General features: G+C 34.2%; 1 protein-coding gene across 3 annotated transcripts; it reads right to left on the bottom strand.

Annotated features, from left to right (window-relative positions):
- Positions 1-790: 790 nt before the first annotated feature.
- Zfand1 (zinc finger AN1-type containing 1) lies at positions 791-17,948 on the bottom strand. 3 transcript variants are annotated; one of them, XM_026383342.1, is made up of 8 exons: positions 17,845-17,948; positions 15,818-15,860; positions 14,639-14,678; positions 12,246-12,373; positions 12,067-12,158; positions 11,202-11,323; positions 1,979-2,134; positions 791-1,887 (listed from the first exon to the last, which is right to left on the bottom strand). In XM_026383342.1, exons 1-8 carry the CDS (start codon positions 17,897-17,899, stop codon positions 1,717-1,719), a joined length of 807 nt encoding a protein of 268 aa, XP_026239127.1. In that variant the 5' UTR covers positions 17,900-17,948; the 3' UTR covers positions 791-1,716. The 3 variants fall into 3 exon arrangements, with proteins under 3 accessions (XP_026239127.1, XP_026239133.1, XP_026239139.1); XM_026383348.1 differs by having other exon boundaries at positions 17,771-17,849; XM_026383354.1 differs by lacking the exon at positions 1,979-2,134.
- Between the last annotated feature and the right edge of the window lie 910 nt (positions 17,949-18,858).

The following is an 18,858-nucleotide window of genomic DNA, read 5'->3' as shown; positions in this document are numbered from 1 at the left end:
GTAATACTAAAATTATATTAGGTGTATAAAATTCTCACCAAAAAGTCTGAGAAAGTAAATTGGAAATAGGGAGCTAGAGAAACTAGATTCCTTCTTTCCTACACTGGTTGTCTTTAGAGAACAGGAAAGGGCTTCACATGGTGCTGGAGCCACCAGTCCCTAGTACTGAGGACGCTGGTACCTATGCATCCTCCACAATAGTTCTACCATCTGAGACCTGACCTAATTCACCACCAGTATGCTTACTGATGTCTTTTTTTCTCTGTTCATTCATTAATAGGAGCATTTTTTATTTTGCCTAGATTTGTATCTATCCCTGCTAGCTTCATTTCCCTCTTCTCAATAGTTGGGTTTTTGGGGGGCATATTTAGTTTTAGTTCACTTATGTGGCTGACCAACTACTATGTGTAAGTAATTATGACAGACACTAAGGTATTGGTTTGCATTACAACTTTCTGGTATCTTTCTATTATTAATCCTTTAATTTAAGGATTATTTCTACTTCTGGTTTATGGTTTCTGATAAAAGAGCTGTTGGAACATGGCTATACTGCCTACTAATCTGCAACTTGCTATCCTACTTTGTATTACCATTAAAAGATTGCATAAATATCTTCATTGTATTTACTGTGACAATTAGAAACCAATCCTTATATTTAATAGGTATTCAAATAATTATGTTAATAGATAAATGCATAAGCTCCTAATAAAAGCTGAAAATTATTGTCATCCTTCATATGAAAATAATATGAATAACACAGTAGACCAAATGAACATTGTTTATTGTTTTAATTAAATTTAAAGTCACTGTATAGGTCCATGATAATTAGCATAGAAAACAAAGAACATAGAAATAATTTATATTCCGTCTGCATAATAGTACTTTGTTAAGCGTAACAGAAAACATTAGTTAGAAACATTAAATTCAATTTGTTGGCAAAGTGTAGTTATTTGTGGCAGGTGTTTTGCCATGGTACAGAGACTATAATAAAGTTGGGCTATTCCATCATCCCTCTCATTTGTAATACATTCATACAAACAATGGGGGAGGTTATCAGAAACATACCCCAATGCAGTTAGGTGATACCAAGGCAACAAGTTTCTCTTCTTAGGTCTGAGATTCCTCATCTAAAAATTTAGAAGACTGAGACTGAATGAGGTGATCTCTAAATCTACATAATTCATGTATACACATCAATGTATACATCATGATGTAGGTAAACAGTAAAGCTGTACTTTTGGGCCCTATAACACCAGGCGTAAGCATGTGACTTCTTAAAGCAAAAATAACACAAGAATCTTTTAAGAGCTGACCTCATATCTACCATCTCCTTCTGCCATAAGAATGGCAAAGTCCCAAAAAGGGGGTTGTTACTTCAGCTTGGATTCTGGAGTGAAGATGGGATGGAGCAGTGTCACAGCCAATCAATAGCTGACATTAACCAAATGGGAAACACACTTCTACTGATGTTTCTACAGTATAAACTAATAAATCTAATTTTTAAAAATTGCTAACAATTGAGTATCAGCACATAAACTTTAAAACATAAAAACCCCAATTAAGTAGAAAACTGATAATATAAATTATGACAGAATGGAAATAAATTAAAAAGCATCTTTTAAAAATTGAAAAAAAAAGTATCTATAGTAAAAGAAATTAACTTAAACATGCACATAAAAATTTTCCTTGTGATTTCTGGTTTGAATTCTTGAGTGATTATTCCAAATAAGAATCAACATTTTTTAAAGACTGTTCTTCATCACTAAGATATTCCAAAATAATATTTCCACCATTATATAAAGGACAATCCTCCTTAGTAATCCAGGTTTCCAAAGCATGATCCAAGGGTAAGGCTTCTCCTGAAGTAATGTGACATAGCCTTAATTTCTGTTGAGAGAGAAATTAATCATGCTGTAATATACACTTGTATAGATTATCCTAAAACTTTTAGAGAAAATTAATCATAACCATATGTTACCTTAGCTGTTAATTTGTTATTGTCATTTTTAAGACTGGCTAGAGAAGCTGCAAAGTCTATGACCTTTCCAATGCTCCATCTGTGGCAAAAGAACATGGGTTTGCTTTTTTCTTTGCTCCCCTTAGGCAAGAAAACCTGAAAGTAAATTCTTTCTGTCTGTAAAATAAAAAGTTAAAATACAGGTTATATATATGAAGTAAAACATATGTTTTAGTCTGGTGATATCCTTTCTTCTCTTCCTCTGGTTAGAGGATTACCCTCTAATGAATTAACTCTTAATGGGAAGACAAATCATGGTAGCTTCAAATCTAACTAATTGTATGGGTATGGCCATGGCTATCTATGCATAACTTAGGCCAATCGGGCTCTTTTTCTTAAGATTTTATGTTCAAAAGCTGAGGATAGGGGGAGTTCTTCTTTTTTTAATTTGCTGATTTAAACATGGAGCTGCTGCAGTGAGTCCTCATACTCCTTTAGTCATTCCTGAACCAATGTGGTAAAAGAAGCCTTAAAGAGAAAAATCAAGAAAATGGATGAAATGGATGAACTCTTTCAACGTAATTTGGCACTCAATGAGATAATACATAACTCTCCGTTACATGAGAAGGCTAAAAATTTTTTTCTTTCCTGTTTCTTGGGAGGTACCAGGGATTGAGCCCAGGGGTGCTTAACCACTAAGCTATATCCCTAGCCCTTTCTAATTTTTTATTTTAAGACAGACCAAGCTAAGTTGCCAAGATTGGCTTTGAATTTGTGATCCTCCTGCCTTGGCCTCCCAAGCTGCTGGAATTACAGGTGTGTGCCACAGTCCCCAGCAACAAATCTATTTTACTTGTACTACTTGGGAGTCAAGTTTCAGCCACTTGCAAGTAAAGGATTCTTTGAACACAAAGCATTTCTTTTTGTGTAAAAGACCCCACTACTACATTTTTAGAGACAGTAGGACTTTTTAGAACAAAGAAACTTAAAACCAAAAAACTAAACTATAAAACCCCAGAAAAAATTTATTAATAAAACAGGAATTCAGAGATGGTTTCTCTAGTATTCTATATACTACTTGCCTCCTTATACTCTATTTTCTTGCTTAATTAGCAAATGAAGGAAAGAAAATAGGATCTTTACTGATTAGTTGGAGCTTCTCTATGTTGTTGGAGAAAGTATTTTAAATAACACTTCCCATCTCAACACAAGGGAATTCAGATTTGTTGAAGATCAGTGGAGTGTGTTAGTAAGATAACAAGCATTCAAAGAAAAAAACAAGAAATCATTGGAAATTCCAGTGGTCCATAAAGAAAGTCTCTGCTTCAAAACAAAGTAGTAAGAGAATAAATATAAAATGAGATTAACTAAAAATATATAGCCTTGTTGGGCACTGTGGCAAACTCCTGCAATCCCAGCAATTCAGGAGGCTGAGGCAGGAGGATTGCAAGCTTGAGGCCAACCTAGACAATTTAGTTAGACCATGTCTCAAAATGAAAAATCAAAGGGCTGGGGGATATAGCTCAGTGGTAGAGCACTGCTGGGTTCAATATGCAGTACTATAAAAAAAATAAAGAAAGAAAACGAATAAATATATCTGAGGATCAAAAATGAAATGCATGTTGTCATGATACTCTAAAAGGAAGGAAGAGGTCATTCAGAGTTGAGACTGAGGGTGAATGGGAAATACTGGTGTAGCATAGAAATAGAACTAAAACTCCCTGGTCAGGTTCACTGGTTAAAAGCAGAGGCTGGAATGGGGCTTGGGCTCTAGGAAAGGTGGCTAAAGAAGTGATTGCTAAATCTTAACTGGGCTGTTGCTTATACAAATCAACATTCTGAAGGCAGCAAAACATGATATAACCTAATGACAGTGAACAAAGCTCAGTAAATGCATCTTTAAAATTTTGAAAATCTCTGTAGGGCAGAAGCACAAACTTCCAGTCTCAAATATGGATTTGATATGGAGGTTCTGGAAGTGTGGGTCAGGAAGAAGAAAACACAAAATTGCTAGACAGGGATTAACCATGTAAGGAGAGGGAGAGAGATACAGACAGAATCTCTTACTCAAGATGAACACACAGAGTCAATCAGCTGAAATTTTAAAACAAATTCAGGGTTCAGCTATTATAGACCATTGAAAATAAGTGAACTTAAAAGACATTAAATAAAGAAATAATATGCAAAGGAACAAAAAGTAGTGAAACCAAAACAAGTAGAAATGAAACAGGAAAAGTTACGATGATCCAAACAGAAAACCAAAAATAAGATTATTGAAGTAGGAAACTCAAACAAGGTAAATTTCTACATTCCTCAATAAAAAAAGTGTATTAACCAAGAGTCGGCCAGAATATAAAGACATACTGAGAGAAATTATAAATCTCCAAAACATGTTGAATAAGAACTTCAGAGACTCTACACCTACCAGTGAAGTGACAACCAGAGAGAAAATGACTATAATTTTTCAAAAGTGAAGAGAAAAAATTAAAAATGTATTTCAACTGTCCAGTTGGATAATTTAAAAATACATATATTATTTCGGTTTTTTTTTAGTACTGGGGATTGAACTCAGAGGCACTCAACCACTAAGCCACAACCCCAGCCTTATTTTGTATTTTATTTAGAGACAGGGTCTCACTGAGTTGCTTAGGATCTTGCCATTGCTCAGGCTGGCTTTGAACTTGTGATCCTTAGCGTCTTGAGCTGCTGGGATTACAGGCATGCGCCATGGTGCCTGGCAGATAATTAAAATATACTGAAACCTGGAACACTGCACCAATATTTGAGAATATCACAGATAAAAACCTTAAAAGCTATCCAAAAAGGAGAATTACAAAATACAACAAGAATGAACCGCAAAAAGATGTTTCCCTAATAACAGATGGCAGAGGTCAATGAAGAGTATGAGTTGAGAAAGTCTAATAGCAAATCAAGCTAAAAGTGAGAGCAACTTACATCCTTGTGGGAAAGGGAGGAGATAGGAAGACATATTTCTAAGACCATGTTGTATTATCCCTGTCTCTTAAAATATTTTTAAACAGTATATGCTGAAGCCTATCATTTGCAATTATATCCCAGAGTTATAGTATTGAAAATCCTGAGATGTTTTTAAAAATTTGGATATAGTAATTTTAAAGTTCATATGAATGAATAAATGCTAAAATATTTCTTAGAAAAAAATAGAGACAGGACTTAGGTTACAGATATAGAACAGTCTATGAAGCTACTATTAGGTATTAACATGAGAAAAGAAGAGATAGATGGTGAAATAGCTTGGAAAGTAAAAAATAATTCTGTATATGTAGAATGTTAATTTACCATGAAGGTGATATTTTGGTATTTCAATTCAATAGGAAAAAAATGACTATTTAATATCAGTGATGTAAAACTAGCTAACCAACTGAATGAAAATAAAATTGAGCCCATAGCTCATAACATCTACAATAACAAAATCAGATTGATTAAAGACAAATGTAAAAATATTTTAAAAAGACAGATCATACAAAATTCAAATATTATATCAATGAGAAGCATAGTGAAATCAATACACCTGATTTCAAAGAAAGTTTGCAAAGTAGATTGATTATAAAAAGATTAGTGCCTGTTATAGTGTAAGAGTTTCTTTCCATAAGCTGACAAAACAAAATAAAAAGCCCCAAAGAAAAATAATCAAAGGATATGTATGGGCAATTCAGAAAACGCAATTTCAAATGGCCAAAAAACATATTAAAAGAAGTTCAAATCCAACAGAAGTCAGATAAATGCAAATTACAGCCATTATGAGCTATGATTTTATAGCCAACAAACTAGAAAACTTTACTTAAAAAGAGTGATAACAGCTAGTGGAAATCACAGGAGAGAGGTATTCTCATGTAAGAGTGACAAGTGGAACATACTGAACTGGTTAGGAGGGCAGGCTGTAACTGAGTAATTCTTTTCTTGATTTTCTTTTTCTTTTTTGCAGTACTGTAAAAATTTTATTTTAAGGCTGGCTTCAAACTTGTGATCCTCCTGACTCACCCATCTGAGCTGCTGGCATTTCTGAGTGATTCTTAAACAATACTTAACTTCATTTAGATTACTGTATGAAATGAAGAATAGTGAGAGAGGAAAAAAAAATCCAGAGTCACAAAATAATGCTTGGTATAGTCAATAAAGGTTTGCTATTATAATTACTTTTGGTAGAAATATGAATTGTTACAACTCCTCTGTAGAGTTGTTTGCCAATATTTATTAGATTTTAAAATATATATAACCTTCGGTGCAGGAAAAACATCATTAGAAAACATCATTACAAATAAAAAAGTATCAGATTGATACTTAAAATAGTGGAGGAAACTAGAAACAACATGAATGCACATCAATAGGAAAATGGCAAAATAAGTTACAGTGTATCCACATTATGGACTATGATACAGCTTTTAAAGAAAATGATGGAGAGCCATACTTGTGCCCTTGAGGAATCTTTAATAGGCAATAATGAGTAGTGTATGTAGAAAAAAAATGCATAGCCACTGAGCCCTTTCCCCTGCCCTTTTGTATTTTATTTAGAGACAGGATCTCACTGAGTTATATAGGCCCTCGATAAGTTGCTGAGGCTGACTTTGAACTTGTGATCCTCCTGCCTTAGCCATCCAAGCCACTGGGATTACAGGTGGCACCAAAGGAGAACTGCTTTCATTTTATTTATAGACCTCAGCACCATACACCAGACGTGTGTGTATGTGTATTATACATACACATAACAATATCAGATTCAATAGCATATAAACATCATATGAGCAGAGACTTTATTTTATTCACTGCTGTATCCCCAAGGTCTCATATATAACAGGTGTTCAAAAACTATGCTGACCAAATGAGTACATGTCATTTTTGTAAAATAATGATCAAAAAACACTCTTCAAGTTATTGCATACATAAGTAGAATACATTTCATTTTGTGTAAAATCAAAATCACACATGTATAAATATATATGTACAAAGAAATGTGTGCATTATATATATATATGCATGTGTATGTGTACACATGTGTGTACATACATATTACCTATGAAATGTGTGTATGAGAACACATACACCAATATATCTATATATTTATATTTGTACACACATACAAAAACATTAATAGTAAGCAGAAAAATTATATCTATAGATTTGTAGAATGTTCCATAATTTATTAAGGATGTAAGAAAAGAGTCTCTGAAGCCAAATTGGCTTGTTTTAATTCACAATTCTCTTACTAGGTATGTCACTAGCAAGTTACTTAACCCTTTTGTGCCTCAGTTTTCTCATCTGCAATAATGTATACCTCACTGGCTTGCTGTAAGGATGAAACATGTTACAATAGTGCTTAGAACAAAGTTAGGTGATATTTAAATTTTAACTATTATTCTAAGTATTGAAAGAAATGAAAAATAATGTGAATGATATTACTGGATGCTTTAAGATAGGTATTCTCAACTTTACAATACTGACATTTATTCTTTGCAGTGGTGGGGACCAAATTTACTTAACATAAGCTAAATAAGAACTCTAACTCCCTCCAGACCAGTACTGATATATTGGCCCAGAAAACTCTATTGTGAGCACTGTCCTTCGAATTGTAGGATGTTTAGTAGCATCCCTGGCCTCTATCCATTAGATATCAGTAGCACCACACTCCCAGTTGTGACAACCAAAAATGTCTCCACTGTCAAATGTCCCCCAGAAGGAGAAATCATCCTTAGTTGAGAATCACTGATTGCGGGGCTTGGAAATGGACGAGGGACATAGGAGGGTATATTTAGTTTTTAAATATACACTCTCTCAACAGGTATACTATAAAAGTATGGACTACCTTTGTAATTATAAAAACATCTAATAAATTTTTGTAAATGACACTATTAAGGATAACCACAAAAATTAGAAAACTATAATCAATGATTTCTAAACCAGTAGAAAGTAAGGGAATATAGAAAATTTAAATAAGAAAAAAGAAGACGGGAAAGACAGAAGGAATTATAAGAATAAGCAGAAAACACAAGATGGAAGAAATATGTTCAAATGCATCAGTGATCACAATAAATAAAATGTATTTAACTCACCTATAAAAGAGATACTATCAAACTGGATTAAAAAAACAAACTCCAGCTATATGCTGCTTACAAGATACACCCTAAAATAAAACAACACAGAAAAGTTGAATATAAAAGAATGAAAAAAGACATAATAGTTAAATGTTCACTAAAATAAAACTAATAAAAATATATTATTATAAGTAAAAAAGAATTTAAGGCAAAATTCATCAAAAAAATACAATGAAGAAATTCCATACACCTGATAAACACAACTCAGGAAACCATTAAAATTACAAGAAGAATCTCCATGGTTGAAGATTTCACTAACACACTTGTCTAAGAAACTGACAGATCAAGTAGACATAAAATTAACACACTTGTGCACACACAAAGAAAGAGAATGCAAATGTTATAGCAAACAGAGAAAAATGTAAATAACTGTTGCATTTGGGTAAAGGATATGAAAAATTCTTTGTACTATTCTTGTAACTTTTCTGTGTTTGAAATTGTATACAAATAAAGATATAAAAAAAAAATACACCCAAACAACTACGCTGAACATAAATAAGTTGACCATTTCATTTGAGAACTTAGGAAAAGAATGTCAGACAAAAATCTAAACACAGTAAAGACAAGGAAATAATGTCTGAGCAGAAATTAGTGGAATGCAAGACAAAGAAATAATATAGGTGAATAAAACCAAAACATGGTTCTTTGAAAAGATGAAAAAAACAAAAACAAAAACAAACAAACAAACAAAAAACCCTAGCAAGATTATTTAAGGGAGAAACAAATCAAAGTACAAATGAAAAATATTAATGAAATGGAATATGGAATAACAAAAGACACAACAGAGATTTGGCTTCATAAGAGAATAACTTGAACAATTTTGTAACAATAAACTAGAGAATCTACAGCTAATAAGAATTCTCTAGAAAAATACTGCTTACCAAAATTGACTTCAGAAGAACTAGATTCACCAAATAATCCAAGAATTATCTAATGAAGTAGAATAGTATTTAAAATTCTCCTCTTAAAAAATATTAGACTGGGTGAGGAGGGAAGAATAGAAGTTCATTGGATTAGACAAAGGGGAATGAAGAGAAGGGAAGGGGTATGGAAATAGAAAAGACAGTAGAAGAAATCAGATATAACTTTCCTATGTTCATATATGAATACATGACAAGTGTTAATTCCACATCATGTACAACCACAAGAATGGGATCCTAATTAGAATAAATTACACTCCATGTATATATAATATGTCAAAATACATTTTACTGTAATATATATCTAAAAAGAACAAATAAAAAGATACTGGAAAAAAATATTAGATTTAAAGGTTATAAAACCTGAATGCTATAATCACTATATTTTCTACAACTATCTCAAAGTGTAGAAGAGGGAAAGCTGCTCAACTAATTTTATGAGTATACTTTTACTAACTAATGTTATTAAGAATATATTAGCAAATCAATGTAACAATGCATTTTAAAATAATCATCTACTAGAGTCAAGTGGTTTATCCTGGAATATATGGCTGGTTTAAAAATGTAAAAGATCAATCAGTGTAATTTTTTATTGTAGTAAGGAGAAAAAAAGATGATCATCTTACAAGATACAATAAAAAAAAACTTAACAGTGAATTTTTTTTTTTTAAGAGAGAGAGGGAGAGGGAGAGGGAGAGGGAGAGGGAGAGAGAGAGAGAGAGAGAGAGAGAGAGAGAGAGAGAACTTTTAATATTTATTTTTTAGTTATCGGCAGACACAACATCTTTGTTTGTATGTGGTGCTGAGGACCGAACCCGGGCCGCACACATGCCAGGCGAGCGCGCTACCACTTGAGCCACAGCCCCAGCCCTTAACAGTAAATGTTAATACCCATTTATGATATAAATTCCTAGCAAACTAGCAAGAGAAACAAATACTGTTAGGCTGATAAAGGCTATAGAAAATATAATATTTGATGAAACTTTAGAAGTATTTGCATTAAAGTTAGATGAATGACAAATGCCTGCTACCATCCATACTATCAACATTTTTGTGGAGCTCTCAGCACAAGGAAAAATAATAATAACAAAAAGAAGAAGTTAGAGAAAAGAAAATTTTGGGAAAAACACCCCACAGAAACTGGTATTTGCAGAATATATGACTGCACAGAAAACATTTCAAAAAATCTACAAAGTATAGGAACCATTCAGAATTTATTTGCTGCATACAAGGCCAACATATAATAAATAACCTGCAAAGACAGAAAAATGTGACTTTAAAAAAGGTATTCGTGATGACAACTAAAATGATAAAGAATGTAAGCATAAACCTAAGAAAAGATAAAAAATAAGGTAAGTATTACAGAATGTTGTTTACACATATAAAGAACACCTGAGGGCTGGGGATATAGCTCAGGTGTTAAAGAGTGCTTGACTCGCACGCACAAGGCCCTGGGTTCAATCCACAGCACCACACACACACACACACAAAAAAAAGCAGCATAATTTTTATGAAGATTGAAGTTTCAGGGGCTAGGGATACAGCTCAGTTGATAGAGTGCTTGCCTTGCATACACAAGGCCTTGGGCTCCATCCTCAGCACTACCCCCCCCCCCCAAAAAAATGCAATTTTGCAGAACAGGACAAAGTAATTCTGAAAGAATAATGGCCAGGAATGGATACAATTGAAAGTGCTTTTGGAAGGAGATAAATCAGTACAATCACAGACAATAGGAAATTGATTATGTCCAACTACCTATGGAAACTCTACCACACATACATAAGGGATAGCAATTTATATAGCAAAAGATTGTATAACAATTATATAGCAAAAGATTGGAAAAGTCTGAATTTTATTAATAAAAGAATAGATAACTTGGAGTATATTCACATGATGGAATTAACATGCAGCTACCAGATGAACTAGAACTAATCTAAAAGTATTGGCATGGATAAGTTTTAAAAATATGATGCCAAAAAGTGGGGGAAAGTTGGAGGATTTATATGGTTCACTGTCATTTTTATAAGTGAAAAAACTCATAAAACACATATTATTGATGCATATCATATACTATGTAATATTAAAAATGATACATATCAGATGCAGGTTAATTGTTACTTCATGGGACGGAGGAATAAAAAGGAGACTTCAACTATATTTAGAACACCTTTGTTTCTCCAGATTTCTAAGACTAACCTGTGGCAATGACTTGTCCCCATCAGCATGCATCTTTAACTTCATCAATGCAACCTTTGCAGCTGTTTCACTATTTTTGGCACCTTTCCGTCGTTTACTTGCTGTCTCTCCTGTCTTGGAATCTAAGAAGTAAATGTTAAGCATGTAAACACATAAGAACTTTTACATTACATTTCCAGAGTCTTATTTTAAGGCATTTATTCATTATGGCCCTAAAACATATACAAATTGCATACTATAGAGATTCAGGCACTATATATGACTAATGGAAAAGTATCACTGAGGTTGATCAAGCAATCTCCACATCAAAAAATTTCACTGTTTCCAACTTAGCCTGTTTAATCTAAAGCAGTCACTAATGCTTCTACAAAAAAGTTCAGGATTTTATTATGGAAGATTTTAATACAGGTACTATCCTTAACACAAAATGAAAATTCTGCTGAACTAACATACTGGCAGAGATAACAAATCTAAGTCACAGATCTATTCTTTCTTGGTATCTTAGCAGCATTTATAACACAGCCAAACAGGCTTTTTAGAGTTTGCTCTTAAGAGAAAGCAAACAACTATGTCAACCTCATGAATACCAACCAAATCTAGCCAGGATGGTTAACCAGCTGATCTGATGGGCAGCCCAGCAAGAAGACCATCTTGTGTGGTACTTTCAAATAGCTTCCAGATTTGGTCAGGTAGGCCTTGTAAGTAATAGTATTGCAAGAATGTCCTCAAAATACAAGTTATTACCATTGGAGCTGTTAATGATACATTCCATAAATGGTAAGCAGAAATAAGAGGCAGGAGCTCTGGAACTAACAGAGAATAAAGAAACAAGAAAATCAATAGTACAAGTTTTCTAGATACCTACCAATAATGTCTTTAACAAGTTTCTGAGTGTTAGCCATTCGGGGCTTTTGGATTTCCAGTTTTTCACACTCATGATCTGACTGATGGCGATGTCTATGAACAACAGAAGAGTTTCACTAGCACATGTATTTGTATACAACTTAAACAGATATACAAAGCTTGAATGGTCTAAGTAAATACCTCAGGCAAAAATTCTTCTCACAGTAAGGACATATAACTGCCACAAGCTCTTTTTCAACACAATTCTTGAATGAGCATGGGTAAGATTTATGTTTATCAGTCTTCAGTCTCTCATTGATTATAGTTACCTGAAAATGTAAAAGGGGGGAAATGGCATTATCCTCAACATTTAAAGTATATATGCAAATCCATTTTAGAAGGCAGAATTCACATCATTTTGGTTTTAACTCATTATATCAAGTTATATATTCTCACATAAAAATATAATGATTGTTTATAGAGTGCTTGCCTCACATGCACAAGGCCTTGGGTCCAATCCCCAGCACCATAAAAAAAAAAAAGGAAGGGCTGGGGATGTGGCTCAAGCGGTAGCGCGCTCGCCTGGCATGCGTGCGGCCCGGGTTCGATCCTCAGCACCACATACCAACAAAGATGTTGTGTCCGCCGAGAACTTAAAAATAAATATCAAAAATTCTCTCTCTCTCTCCTCTCTCACTCTCTCTTTAAAAAAAAAAAAAAATTAAAAAAAAAGGAAGTTATTACAGTGTTGAATTTTCTACATTTTCATAATTTTCCTACTATGGTATATTTATCTTCTAATTTAAAATGACTGTTCAGTTATTCTCTGCAATTTTAATCTTCTATTTCAAAAAAGTCCCTCATACAAATGCCCCCATAATATGTTCAGGTGATCATCTTGTCAATCCGTAACTGGCAAGTCATAAGTACTTTCTATACAAGTTTTGGGGAACTAAACAGTTAACTTAGGGAACAGACTACTTAAAAATTACCTATTTACCCATGAGACAAATGGCTAGACATAGTTTTATAATCATATACTATTTTCTATGCTATATTTTACATTGTCAAAAAATATTATATCAGGTGAAGACAAGATTTTTGTAAGAATTAAAAAAAAAAAAAAAATCCAGACCAGCCAGGCTGTTTGGCATTAAAGTAACCTAATTTATAGAGTTGAGTAAATTTAGGGATCTGTGTGAATACTATACAGCCTGAAGAAATTCTTTTACATTCATGTTGTACATTTTTGTTGCAATTTACTTCTTAAATATCCTTCCAAATTTGTTGCAGTAATCTAATGATAAAATTAATTTATTTCACTATTTATTTAATAAAATCCAATAATTTGAGTGACACTCATAGAAATCAAATGATACCCTTAAAAAAAAAAGCATAGGACAGATTTGTGAGCTGCATTAGAAACATTAAGAAATTTTACTATAAACTCTAAAGGAGTATTTCCTTCCAATTAATCCTATAGAAAACTGACATATTAGATAATTTTTATTTTCCTCATTATACAGATTACTTAAACTTTAAAAACTGAGATTTTTAAACTTTAAAGGTTCAGATTTTTGCAGGGATAGGCACTAAGGGATGGAATCCAGAGTCTCACACATGCTAGGCAAGTGCTCTACCATTGAGCTACATCCCAAGTCCCTAAAAGTTCACATTTTGATTTAAGTTCATGTAATTTTATTTTTCTATAATTCAAAGAGCACATGAAAAAATCCTTGGAAACCTTGGAAATGTACTTGATAAATGGTGGGTAAGAATAAATGTTAACTGAAAAGTATTAAAGACAAATGTTTTTCTAAATGGTGTGAATTCAGTCTAACTCCCCATCTTTCTTTGTCCATAGGAAGGTGGAACAACTTATCTGACTGCAAAATTGAAGATGATACTACACATGGTAGTCCTAGCTTTCTCTTTCTCAAAATGGAATTCATCTGTTTCTAGTGAGGAAGCCTAACTTGGTCCAGTGCTGCTGTGACTGGTGAGCAAATCTACCTAATTCTAGATTTCCTCTGCAGACCCAAATGTCTCTATATTAAGCTTCTTCATTCAACTAAATAACAAGGGTTTTTTTTCATTTGTATCTGCCAGCCCTTCCTTAGTCCATTAACTTGTTCAGAATTAAGGTAGGGATTCTGCTGGATAAAAAGTTTGTTCCTGGTGTATGAAAGCTGATAGAGCCCAAACAACTTACTATCAAAGGATTCTACTACAAAATACCAGTGAAAATGAATAATGAAGGAAACAACCAACTGGAAAGACTATATACTGAGAATATTAATTTCAAGGTATATTTATAAATAGAAAACCTAATGTTGTAAGTGGACTACCTAAACAGAAATGTCAAGGAATAAAAGTCATATGAGGATAAAAATTTATACATACCATGTAGAACAATTTTTCTTTAAATCAGAAAAAAATAAAAATAAAAATGAAGCAAAAGCTTCTTTAAATATTCAGTTCAGTCTGCCAAACTTTAATCTGTAGGGTACTGACTGGCTTTAAATCTAATCAAATTCTGAATGAAAGTGCATGGTTACAAACATGTTTCATTAAATTGGAGAAAATTAACATACCTCAGGACAACCATGTGACTCTTTGCTTCTGTGTTCAAGGCTTAAATAATTAAAAAAGTAGCGTTTAATTAAATGCAATCAAATAAAACACTTAAGATAACTATAGCAATGTGAGATACTTTAATGGTTTTAAATTAGTAAGGACCATCAATAGTGAAATGTCAAGGAGTACTGTCTTTTTTGGGGCAGCACTAGGGATTGAACCCAGTGGTACTCTACCACTAAGCTATATCCTCAGCCCTATTTATTTATTTATTTATTTATTCATTCATTCATTTCAAGACAAAATCACACTAAATTGTCCAGGCTGGTTCCAAACTTGTAATCTTTCTGCCTCAGTCTCCCAAGTTGCTGGGATAAACAGGCATGTACTACCACACTTGGCTCTATTTCTGAATAATTTAAATATACACACAACTTTTATTTACCTATAATTCTTCCTGAATTATATTCAAAATATGCTCCCCGCCCCTGTGTTCTATTTCATAAATACAATACTTAAAATTTAAAAAAATTAATTGTAAAAAAAAAAAAACATTTTCCAAAATTCTTGGTTAGTTTTTGGGTTTCACTATACATGTGATATGTTGAAATCATGTAATGCCCATTTTAAAAAAATGATAGTTGAGTTCTTTTCATTTTATTTTTAAAAACAAATAGTAATAGCCGGGTGTAGTGGCACATGCCTGTAATCCCAGCAACTTGGGATACAGGATCATGAGTTCAGAGCCAACCTCAGCAACTTAGCAAGGCCCTGAGTAATTCAACAAGACTCTGTTTCTAAATAAAATATGAAAAGGGCTGGGGATGTGGCTCGTGGTTAAGCATCCCTGGGTTCAATCCCTGGCACTAAATAAATAAATAATAGTGATAACCATAACTGGATTGCTTTCCATATTCTTTGTATTTATGTATTATTTCCTCCTTGCAATTTAAAGATACAAATATATTATTTTATATAAAATTCACATATATAACCCCAATTCTGGAAGTTGACAGGTTAACCATACATAGGTGTAAGTAGTTAATGATTAGTCAGTCTTTCTCAAGTGATTAATATATTGAATATCAAGTATCAATGGTTAAAGAAACAATTATTTTAAATTGTTATATTTTTCAGAAATAAAGCATATTACAAATACCAAAATTACTCCCAAATCCTGCATAAGAACAACTTACCAAAATATTCCTGAACAACTGTCACATACAAATGGAAGAAAATCTAAAATTGGGGAAAATGTTGTAGGTTCTGATCAGTATCCAATTTTTATTTAGTTTTCTTACATAGAATCAAAGTATTCATTTTCTATAGAACATTTTTAAAATTATTAATATACTAGTGTTACAAGTCACTACATAATCACTGCTAAACAGAGATCATCACAATTTTAATAACTGAAAAAAAAAAGAATTAACAGAAGAATGCAATCTGTGGCATTCATCTTTTTTGTTTTGTTTCCAAGATTTACTAGATGCAGTTTTTGAGGATTGTATACTGCAAAAATTCCTCATTTGGAGTAAAATATCTGGACTTTAATTCTGATTCACTGTTTACTGATCTAGTAACATTAAGTAGAATAGCTTTGGAGATATATATGTATACACACATGATATAGTGTACATGTGCATGACTCTATGTCTCTACATACACAAAAACAAAAGCTCTATTACTAGGTAAATATAAACAGGTAAATAGAATTACATATACAAAATATAAGTATATAATATTTGTCTATGTACACATGTGTATGTGCATATGCGTACGCATCTACATCTGGATTTATGCTATATACCACACTCACTCCACAAGGTAATTGTAAAAACCAAATGAGATAAGTGTGAAAGGTCAGAATAGTAATGCAGTAACTAAAATTAATAAGAGCAATATAATAATTAGCTTCCTTTGCGTATGCTCAACTCCAAAAAATATTGTTGTAACTGGGTGGAGATGCTTTCAATGAGATTCCAGAAATTCAATAAATGGACTGATACTTTAAAATTAATTGCTGAATTGTTTCTTTGTTGGTGAGGAACAAGTACACCAGGACCAAATAACAAGAACTGAACTGAACTTTTGGAAAGTACATGAAAGTATCCATTCTCAAAAATGGCAACTAACAGTTAATTACTAGATTCAATGAATCACTTTCTAAATTTTTAATATTTTCTCATATTACATTATACAGCCAAGTGAAGCTGGGTATACCCAAGCTTACTACTTTTAAAAAGTGAAAATCAGAAGGTACTACTGAGTCCTTCTTTAGAGAAAGCTACAAATGCCTTGAAAAGATCTTATTCTACAGGTGTTTTCATTCCAAATAGAAAGAGGTTTTACTGCAACCAAAAGGGACCCTTGGATCATTATACTTTTGGAATAAAAGGGCCTGATAATTCTTCCCTCACCGGAGAAATGGGCTTGATGAACTGTCACTATTGTTATTACAATATTCTAAGATTTAGTTTCAAACCAAGAAATTATGGATACATTTGTCAATAAGAGAAAGAAAGTACAACACATAATATTCTACAAACTTTAGTTATGTTTTCAATATGAAAGATTGTACATATTTGTTATTTTGAGACTTTTTATAACAAAGTAAACATTAGATGCACCAAAACCAATGCTTTCAGCTCCAAAACCAAAGCTTTGTTCAATGATAATCAGAATCAAAGAATGACCTAACATAGAGAATATAATCAGCAGATGGAATAGTTTGAAGATAAGGAGCTCTTTTAGAACATGACAAAAGTCTTCTCCCACATGCTCATCTCGCCCAAGTCCTTCGTTTGACATGTAAGTAAATACAAAGGCTGGGAAAGTGGTTTGTACAGGTCGCCAGGGCCAAGGCCGGAGGGGAACTTGAGTGTTCCCACCTAAGCCTCCTAGCTCCTGGCGCTAAGCAGAAAGGAGAGGGCGCTCCGCGAGCCAGCAGTGTACTCTCTCGGACTTCTTGGAGAAAACGCACTGGAAAACCATAGTGAACTCTGCAAGGTTCATTTTCAGGAACTGCATGGAGACCGCAAATTTCTTCCCAAGACACAGGAACAACAATTAGCACCAATACATCTCACTGCCCACTAAGCAGGAACGCACCCGCCCGCTCCTCAGCCAGCTCTGCGGCCTCCCCTCACCCGCCGCCACCATCCGTGGCGCCAAAGCAGAGCCTGGATCTACCGCGGCGGGGGAATGGGGACTCCCGGGTCACCTCGCTGCCGGCAGTGCTCCACCTGACAATGCTGCCCGATGTCCAACTCCGCCATGTTTGCAGCGCCCACCAGGCGATAGGCGGAACTACAGCGGGGCAGGGCGATGTTTCGCTCGCGGCGCCTGCTGGGAGCGTGGAGCTCCCGGGGGCGGAGCCTGCAGGTGAGGGACGGGCGAACACTGGAAGCTGCCGGCATCCTGGCCATCTAGGCGTGCACCCAGGCGGCACCGAGTAAAGGGAGGGGCCTCCTGAGTTCTTTTCCTGGAGCGGAAGTTCTGTTCGCCCAGTTTCTACCGAAAGCTCAGCTGCAGTTCTGGGATTTTGCAGGCGGTGGCGGTGTTTTGAGGGTGCCACCACTAGGATCTGGCACGCTTTTATAAGGAGAAAGTGGCTTGTACAGGTCGCCACTTTTTTTTTTTTTTTTTTTAATTAATAAGACCCCAGGAACCAGCACAGTTCCTGGGACAAAACATTTCAAGAATCAAGTGAAAGGGACACTGATTATGCAGCTCCTGACTTATCCTGTCACACTGTCTTGATATATGATTTGAAGTAAATGCCCCTGATAATGGAGTCACTAGGCCTTTTAAGAAGTAAAGGTTCTTTCTCTTGTCTTTTTTTTTTTTTTTTAATTCAAATGGGGGATTTTTTTCCTGAAGTCTCCAGTGTGTTGGCTTCCTCGGTTTCTACAGCACACATTCATTTAACATGACGACCTGAGAGTTAGGAGGATTCCATTGGGAAGTAAGGGAGTTGTGTGCCTGATGAGCCACCTCAAAGGCTTTACTAGGTGGGGTAAAAAGAATGCCATTCCACTAACATGACATCAGACACCACGCAGAGTGGAGTGAACATTATACTCATGACAGGATCTGGAAAAGCATCCAGTGCTTGCTTGGGATCCTTCTGCTTTAGCCTCCGGAGTTGCTGGGATTACAGGTGTGCACTACTGCACCCCACTCAATTATCTTTTTGCTTAAGAAATTCTTAGCCTGGCCCAGTGGCCCACGCCTG

This window comes from Urocitellus parryii, chromosome 7, assembly GCF_045843805.1.
Source record: "Urocitellus parryii isolate mUroPar1 chromosome 7, mUroPar1.hap1, whole genome shotgun sequence".
Taxonomy (NCBI): domain Eukaryota; kingdom Metazoa; phylum Chordata; class Mammalia; order Rodentia; family Sciuridae; genus Urocitellus; species Urocitellus parryii.
Note: the sequence above shows the minus strand (reverse complement) of the source record. Positions and strands in the feature narration are given on the sequence as shown.